The sequence below is a fragment of the Drosophila ficusphila genome, unplaced genomic scaffold (genome assembly GCF_018152265.1).
Source record: "Drosophila ficusphila isolate 14025-0441.05 unplaced genomic scaffold, ASM1815226v1 contig_197, whole genome shotgun sequence".
NCBI classification, from domain to species: Eukaryota; Metazoa; Arthropoda; class Insecta; order Diptera; family Drosophilidae; genus Drosophila; species Drosophila ficusphila.
The window spans coordinates 1,656,324-1,664,802 of record NW_025064091.1 but is presented as its reverse complement, the minus strand read 5'-3'; the positions used below and the strand labels follow the sequence as shown (position 1 = coordinate 1,664,802).

At 39.7% G+C, this 8,479-nt stretch overlaps 2 protein-coding genes across 4 annotated transcripts; both read right to left on the bottom strand.

Moving 5' to 3' along the window:
- Positions 1–1,873: 1,873 nt before the first annotated feature.
- On the bottom strand, positions 1,874–3,040 carry LOC108101997 (protein aubergine-like). 3 transcript variants are annotated; one of them, XM_017206594.2, is made up of 2 exons: positions 2,711–3,040; positions 1,874–2,209 (listed from the first exon to the last, which is right to left on the bottom strand). In XM_017206594.2, exons 1-2 carry the CDS (start codon positions 2,990–2,992, stop codon positions 1,889–1,891), a joined length of 603 nt encoding a protein of 200 aa, XP_017062083.1. In that variant the 5' UTR covers positions 2,993–3,040; the 3' UTR covers positions 1,874–1,888. The 3 variants fall into 3 exon arrangements, with proteins under 3 accessions (XP_017062083.1, XP_017062081.1, XP_017062082.1); XM_017206592.1 differs by having other exon boundaries at positions 1,874–2,098; positions 2,600–3,007; XM_017206593.1 differs by having other exon boundaries at positions 1,874–2,197; positions 2,699–3,007.
- Positions 3,041–6,754: 3,714 nt separating this feature from the next.
- LOC108101996 lies at positions 6,755–7,581 on the bottom strand. The gene is made up of 4 exons (XM_017206590.1): positions 7,518–7,581; positions 7,408–7,454; positions 7,116–7,269; positions 6,755–7,007 (listed from the first exon to the last, which is right to left on the bottom strand). Exons 1-4 carry the CDS (start codon positions 7,579–7,581, stop codon positions 6,880–6,882), a joined length of 393 nt encoding a protein of 130 aa, XP_017062079.1. The 3' UTR covers positions 6,755–6,879.
- Between the last annotated feature and the right edge of the window lie 898 nt (positions 7,582–8,479).

The window sequence follows — 8,479 nt, the reverse complement described above, 5'->3', positions numbered from 1 at the left end:
ATACGCCATCCTGGTCCCGCAATTTCCCTTCCTTGGTGGCGTGATCGGGTCCAAAGTGCAGGACCAGTCCCGTTAGTTCACGGTCCTTCCCTTTTGTGCTGGTCCAAAGTCCGCCGACTTCACCGTTATACGGGTGCAAAGTCAAGGACTTCACCGTTATAACGGGTACAAAGTCCGCCGCGGTACCGTTAATTCACGGTCTCTCCTCTTTGCGCGGGTCCGAAGTCCGCAGACTTGCTGTTGTTGGGTCCAAAGTCTGGAGACTCACCGCAGCATTGTGTCCAAAGTCCTTGGAGCCGTTATTTCCCTATTTCCCACTGCACACAGCGCATCCCGCTGTTGCCATGCAGCTCCGCTGCACTCAAAATTGTAAGGAGTTTTACAACTCCTTACAGGCTTCACATATGTATGTCAACATATGTCCGAGTGTATCTAAATTGCTTCCGCAGGGCAAAGCAAAGAACATCATAACGCCATTCTCTAGACGACTTGTAAAATCGCTAGTAAAACTCGCAGTAAAAACCCTCGAACCAAATGCTAGTCTTGTTGCACAGAAGTACAAAATTTCCTTCCAGCGTCTGATGCCTAAGAACTTCCACCCGGTAAATAAAGCTGTCAACACTAATCCCCTCTCGATTTCTGTTGAATCGCAACTTCCAGCTATTTATAATATTTCCGACTTTGTCTGGTCTATGCACCAAATCCCAAGACTTCCAGGAGTTGATCTAGCTTCTCCTTGAAAACCCAGCAAATTCCGACTGATTAGCCTGCCTATTTCTTGCCAAGAAGGCGCTGTTGCCGGGACGATTGGCCTCAAAGAGTCGAGCTATCTCGGCTTTTTTTTCTAGTTCACTTCCTCTTATGTGTGACTTTTGTTACAACTTATAAAAAACGTTAGCGACCAATTGGTATTTTTCGATAATATGGTTCATGCCCCAGAGGCTTGTGGTTTTGATTCCGGAATCGTTGGCATTGCTTTGACCCTTTAAAACCCCTCCACTGTAAAGCAGTTTGCTCAAAAACCAACGGACATACTTTGTTGATATTTTGTTTTCCTTTCTTTTGAGATAACGGGAATGTTGAAACAACCTTTGGAAGGGATATACTAATTTTGAAAGCATTGCGACTAATTTGCTATTTCTGGATTGAAACTTGGGTTGGAAAGGCGGCCACGCTTCAGTGCAACTGATGTACTTCTTAATAATTTCCTCTTATTTGCGGTACCGTGCCTGTTGGTTGGCCCTGCAAAGAACGTTGGCAACGAATTGGTATTTTTCGAATTTCTAAAAAAAAGTTAAATATAAACAACGATAAAAAATACTAATACTCTGTTAGTATTGGGCAAATAGACAACGCAAACGGTTGGTCACACTGAGGTCGTCGGACCCTATATAAACACGCTCACGGCGGCTCATTCAATCATTCTTAGGTCTTCGCCTGGGGGTTGGACTGGGCATCCGTTTAGTGTTGCCAGAATATTTTTTTATATTTAATAATAAATCTACTTCGGTTTTGGCCTTAATGCCCTTCATAAATTCACCAATTCATTTCCAATTCAATTCATTTCCTATCGCTAAGTTTAGAATCTTTAATTTTAAGAAACCTGCCTTCTAATTTAATTTCTTCCCTTTCTGGAGCTACATACGTTTCCTCTACCGTTCTTCTATAAATTCGTTCTAGAATATTTGTTGGCTTTCGGACCACTTTTTTTAATAACTGCAAATAGTTCTCAAACGCGTAAGAGAAACCTGCAATCGGATTTCCGATTTGATTTACAGTCTCTTTTACATGGAGTAGGCCATGAATATTGTAAGAAACACTGTTTTCGCCGAAGACAATGGGAAAATTTTCAACAAATAAATTTAACATTTGTTGATCAACCTCAACATTAATACATGTGGGTCATTTTGTAGATGAGGACTTGCAGCTTATTGGCGTTCAGTCCAATGTTGTCGGCTATTACGTTGTAGCTGGTGGGCGACACCGTTCCCTGCTGAACAGCCTGTGACACCAGGAAGAAGTCGTAACGCTCCGGCAAGGTGATAACATCCACCACAGTTCCTGGACGTGGATTGCGCTGGTTCACGAAGTAACGCGTGTTGATGCGCTTGGACACGACGATGAATGCCATGCGACAACCCTGCTCCTTGCCGGCAGACTTGTAGATTTCGTCCAGTTTAGCTTTCAGGAACTTGACCTCAGTGTTAACCACGTAAGGCTTGAAACGTTGTTCTAGGTTGTTCGCGAAGGCTTCAGTTTTCTCTTGACTCGTACGGCACCAGCCACCTGATGGGTTTCTAATAGCTGTTTTTGTGGTGGGCTGAGCCTTGTACCGTTTCGTGATACGCCACAGCGAGTAATTAGAGCTAGCATCTGTGTCCAGGTTTTCCAAAAAGCTCTCTAAAGATTTTACTTCTTGCGAGCGCCTTACTTAGACAGTTAACCAGATCTATTATAAATTCAAAAAAAAAAAACATTTGTTTGATCTTGAAAAATTTAAAAATAAATTTAAATAAAAAACTTACTTTCCAAGTTATTGAGATTTTGCTCGATCTGGATTAACTGTGGACAATGTTCGTGGTGATCCATTCTGAAATATGTTGATGCGCTTGGACACGACGATGAATGCCATGCGACAACCCTGCTCCTTGCCGGCAGACTTGTAGATTTCGTCCAGTTTAGCTTTCAGGAACTTGACCTCAGTGTTAACCACCTGATGAAGCTGGCCATCGCCAACTCCGTCGCGGTAAAAGAGGATGCGATCTGGCAAGGTGCCATGATTTTCGCAGTAGGCCTTAAGGGCACCGGTCATGTTCAGTGACATCTGGTTGGACAACTCTTGGCCCTTCATATGCTCGGTCACCGAGGAGAAGTAGCGGGTCGAGCACTTCATGTCCATGGTGGCCACAAGGGCTCCGTAGGACTTGTTCTTATTTTTCGAGGAGTGGCAGACATCGACGGTCATCAAGCCGCGCAACGGGAGCTCGATCATCCAGGGAATGAACTAATCGGAAATTTTCGTCTGCCCACGTTCATGTTTTTTGTTAATACTGAAACGTGGGCCAGAATCTTTGCACCCAGATCTATTTTTTTTTTTTTTTTTTTTTTTTTTACTTTTATAAATGTAAAATTGTATTCAATGATTAGCACACTGTTACCAAACTGGCAGCTTAATCTAATCTTTATATACAATATAATACAAAACTATGTCTAAGAGTTAATTAGGGCAGGAAGTAAGTTAAAGTTTTTTTTTTTTTTTTTTTAAATAATAATGCGGGTGGTCAATTAGCTAAGTCAAAATCCGGTCCGGTAGGTCTTGAGGGTGATGCCGTTTGAGTCTTCTTTTGACTCGGTTGCTTGGTTCGGCGCTGTTAATAGCAGCGGAGCCAAGTTTTTTGGCTAGGCTGTTCGGGTGTTCATTAAGCCTTTCCATATATTTTCGAGCCAATTCCTGCAGTTTGTCACCAAGTTTGGGTACTTTGAGGTCTCGTTCGATGTCTCTGCTTCTCATAAACCACGGAGCTCCGGAGATCCTTCGAAGTGTCTTCGCTTGCAGAATCCGTATTTTCTTCAGGTTAGATCTTGCAGCGATGCCATAAACCTGGAGTCCGTAGAAGAGACTTGGCGCTAATATGGACTTATAAATTTGTGGAGCGAGAAGCCAAGCCACGAGCAACTTAGCCGAAAGCGTGTTGAATACACGTTATGTGATTGCCAAAAGTCAGTTTTTTATCCAAAGTGACACCGAGGTACTTGTAAGCAGAAACGGCTCTGATTGGGCTACCGTTGAGGTTGACTCCAGGGCAGCTACTCCGGAGATTGGTAAACGTCACATTGGCACATATGTCTGCGTTTACTCGTATGTTCCAGTCCATGGCCCATTGGTGAAATGCGTCCAGATACTCCTGTAATGCAAATGTGGCAGCCAAAATGCTTTGGCTTTTTGTGATAACAGCTGTGTCATCAGCGTAGGTCGCAATTAGCACGTCTTGCTCTTCAACTTCAGTGATTGGAGTTTGCGTGGGCATATCTGAAGTATAGATGGAGTATAGAGTAGGGCCGAGTACGCTACCTTGGGAAACACCGGCAGAGATCGGTTTGGTGGACGACTTGAACCCACCTGCAGATACGTGGAAAGTGCGTTCTTCCAGAAAGCTTTTTACGAGCTGGAATAGCTGCGGCGTAAACAGACTTTTGGCTTTGTACAGGAGCCCAGGGTGCCACATTCTGTCGAAAGCCTGCTGGATGTCAAGGAAGGCAGCAACTGCATATTCCTTCTTCTCTAACGCCTCTAAAGCAAAGTTGACAACTCTGTGGAACTGCTCTGGAGTTCCATGTTCAAGACGAAAGCCGAACTGGAATTCTGGAATCGCACTGGTGACATTCTCGTAGGTGAGTAGCCTATTCAGGATCAGACTTTCCATGATTTTTCCCAGGGATGGTAGAAGACTAATCGGCCTGTAAGAGTCCACGTCAGTCGGCTATTTTCCTGGTTTTGGGATCATAATTATATTTGCCGATTTCCACGCTTTCGGAAAGTATCCAACAGTTAGTACGCTGTTGAATAGCGACACCAGGAACTCCAAGGCCTGATCAGGTAACAGTCGAATCGTCCTGTTGTCGTATGCTTACAGGCGAATAATCGTAAGGCTTAAAAAGTTGTTCTAGGTTGTTCGCGAAGGCTTCAGTTTTCTCTTGACTCGTACGGCACCAGCCACCTGATGGGTTTCTAATAGCTGTTTTTGTGGTGGGCTGAGCCTTGTACCGTTTCGTGATACGCCACAGCGACTAATTAGAGCTAGCATCTGTGTCCAGGTTTTCCAAAAAGCTGTCTAAAGATTTTACTTCTTGCGAGCGCCTTACTTAGACAGTTAACCAGATCTATTATAAATTCAAAAAAAAAAACATTTGTTTGATCTTGAAAAATTTAAAAATAAATTTAAATAAAAAACTTACTTTCCAAGTTATTGAGATTTTGCTCGATCTGGATTAACTGTGGACAATGTTCGTGGTGATCCATTCTGAAATATCAAAAAATATCAATCCTGCAAGGTTCAAACCTAAGAGGTCTACTAGTAACCAAAGGGTTAAATATTTAGTTATTTTGTATTCCTTTTTACCTGGCAGGTAGCTTTGTAGTAGGTTAGGTAAGTCATTTATACCTTTATACCCAAGTTAGGAATACAAAGAGGTCTAAACTAGACTTCTGCATGAATGCATCCAAAACGACAAATGAATCACTCATTCCAAAAGTGGGCACACTATTTTTTGTGCACAGTATATTTGGGTGTGAGTGAATAGGGTAGTATTGTCTGTTTTGAATGACAGTAGTCTCACTCATTCCAGAGTTGTACAGTTGTTAATGAGGACAGCAAAATTGGTGTGCAGTAGTCAACGCACTGTACAAAGTTTTGGTGTGCAGTTGACTTACTGTACAGTGAGTGAAACTTCCTGACTGGTACATACACACATATATGTATAGTTCTCGTGTGTATGTATGTCTGATTAAAAAATTGATTTGTTTTTTCGTTTTAAATGTATTTATTATAAAATAAAGAATTTAGAAATTATTCATATTTAAATGTTAACTAATTATAATAATTATTTTATGTTATTAAAGAATCTATATTTAAGTTATTAAAATGGTAATGAGGGAACATTATTTTGTTTACCATGTCTTCAGTGGTGGCAATTTTTTACCATTTTTTCCAAATTAAATTTTTGGCAACAGAAAATTACTGCACTCATCTGCACAATTGTTCACAGTCAACATACGAGCTGTACAGCGTGTTTAACAAAGGACAAATATAGTACTCCTTACGAAGAGTACAACCATATACTAAACTCACTCGAAGTGAGCACACTAAAAATGTTGTGCTATCTTCTTCTGACCTATAGAGTATACTGTACAGTAAAGAATGAGTGCAGTGTTTTTGAAAACACTACACTACTGTACAGATCTGTTATGCCACAAATGAGTGCATTCATGCAGAAGTCTACTCTAAACAGGTGTTACGAAAAAGGTAAGTAAGTAAGGTGCAGGGTAGTTATTACTTTATGGAGTAACCCAGCGGGAAAAAACCTGTGGAAAATATGCTTTTTTCCAGTGGTTTCTTCATACAAGCGGAAGGGCAAAACCTCATTCACCCCTTACATTTCTTTCATCTCTCCTTTCAAAATACACGGGGTGACACAGGTTTTCCTTCACAGGGGTGAAGGAGGTTTCTATGTGGAAATCCACTGGTTTTTGTACTGAAGAAACCAGTGGACCTCTGCCTGCTGACGGCAGGCCAAAAACCAGTGGAAATCCTACTGCTTTACGCAGGCCAAAATCCACTGGATCTACAGCTGCCGAAAGCAGGGCAAAATCCACTGGTTTTTGTCCTGAAAAAACCAGTGGAAATCCACTGGTTTTTGTACTGAAAAAACCAGTGGAAATCCTACTGCTTTACGCAGGCCAAAATCCACTGGTTTTTGTACTGAAAAAACCAGTGGAAATCCTACTGCTTTACGCAGGCCAAAATCCACTGGTTTTTGTACTGAAAAAACCAGTGGAAATCCTACTGCTTTACGCAGGCCAAAATCCACTGGTTTTTGTACTGAAAAAACCAGTGGAAATCCTGCTGCTTTACGCAGGCCAAAATCCACTGGTTTTTGCATTCAATTGCAATAGTGATATTCCACCAATCCCTCCCTAATTTTCAAAAACAATACTTTTTAATTTTGTCCATGCATTATTATTTATTAAAGCTTTTATGCTCTTAGCAGCAGAGGTCTATTTTTATTGATTCGAATAAAAATGCATATGAAAAATAAGAAAAACAAATTTTCAGGACTTATAAAAATTTAGTCCAGAAAATTTCAGGTCTAAATTTTTTATTAGTCCTGAAAATCTGTTTTCTTTTTTTTATATGAATTTTTGTATTTTTTGTTCTTCGCCTTTGTGAACGAGGTGCGGAAGTCATCCTGGAACTGTCGATAGCTATAATGCTCGTTTCTGAGTGACTCTGAAAATATATTAAAACATTGCATATTAATACAAATAATAAATATATAAATAGTAACGGGAAAAAATATATTTTAAACAGAGAATTTAGAAAAATGTGTATAATTACCATATAGAACATTTGTAAAATTAGAAAATTTTGTAAGTCCGACTTGTCCCATTTTTCCAGAGTAATTCATCTTGTATAATACGTCATCCGAAATAAGACGGCGTAGACCTGCTACCACGCCTTCCCCACCGAGCATATTTTTGAATAAGGTTATCTGCAAAAAATAAACCATAAAATTATTTAAAAACATAATATATTTAAAACTGCATAAATTAAATAAATCTAATTACATAGTAACAAGCATGGAAACACAGGGCTATTGAAACTTATTAAAAATTTAGTGAGTACTTACCAAAGCTTCTTGATTGGCTTCGGCATCGTTCTCCAATTGGTCGAGCTCTTCGAATGAGATAATAGGAAATTTCCTCTTGCGCACGTTCATGTTAGCTGTAAAAAACTTACTTTCCAAGTTATTCAGTCGCTGCTCGATCTTGATCCATTGAGGACAATTTTCGTGGTGGTCCATTCTGAAATTCAAAACATTTTAATAATAATGTTACAACATATTCTGACAGTGTGGGAACTATTATGTCTAATAATGATTTTAGAAATAGAGTTTATTCCGATAATCACTTACCTTTTTTTAAAAGATTTTTTCTTTCACGAATAATTTATGGATAATTAACGGCAAATTATGAGAAAGAAAAATGTAAATTTCAAAGTTGTTCTACTAACTTGATGCACATTGATTTTTCATTTTCGATATCCCATAATTTTAAACCGTTTGGTTCGTATTCCACAAATATAGTTTTAAATGATTTATCGTCAAATTTGCGTTGTCTAATTTTACTAACATACACAGTCGAACCAAATATTTTTAGATATTTCAAAATCGGTTTTCTATTATGCCACATCTCATAAGGCGTTGTTGCGCGATCTGCAAGTATCCTACTTGGAATCCTTTTTATTATATACGTTGCTGTCAACACAGCTTCACCCCAAAAAGATTTATCTAACTTTGCACCATTGCCTATGGCAAGAGCCTTTTCAGTAATTGTTATGATCATTCGTTCTGAAACTCCATTTAACTGTGGAGTTGATGGTACAGTCAAATGGTAACTTATTCCTTTCTGAACACAGAACTCACCCATATCACTAGACAAATATTCCCTACCATTGTCAATGTATAGATTAACAACTTTAAGATTAAAGTGTGCTTCACTTTCTGCCACGAAATCTTTAAACATTATAAACACATCCGATTTATGTTTTATTAAGTAAGTGGCACAATAATGAGTAAATTTATCTATAAAAATTACATAGTATTTTTTTGGTTTTTTATAACGCGCGTAGTCCCACGGCCCACCACCCGCCCAACCGACCGAGGGGCGACAGCCGTATATCGTACGGCACGATTCGCGGAA

Coding starts and splice junctions, on each gene's coding strand:
- LOC108101996 (XM_017206590.1), bottom strand. CDS start 7,581: ATGGACCACCACGAAAATTGTCCTCAATGGATCAAGATCGAGCAGCGA. Junction 7,455..7,517: donor GCGACTGAATAACTTGGAAA/GTAAGTTTTTTA, acceptor TCTCATTCGAAG/AGCTCGACCAATTGGAGAAC. Junction 7,008..7,115: donor TTTTACAAATGTTCTATATG/GTAATTATACAC, acceptor ATATATTTTCAG/AGTCACTCAGAAACGAGCAT.
- LOC108101997 (XM_017206594.2), bottom strand. CDS start 2,992: ATGATCGAGCTCCCGTTGCGCGGCTTGATGACCGTCGATGTCTGCCAC. Junction 2,210..2,710: donor ATGGCCAGCTTCATCAGGTG/GTTAACACTGAG, acceptor AAGCCTTACGTG/GTTAACACTGAGGTCAAGTT.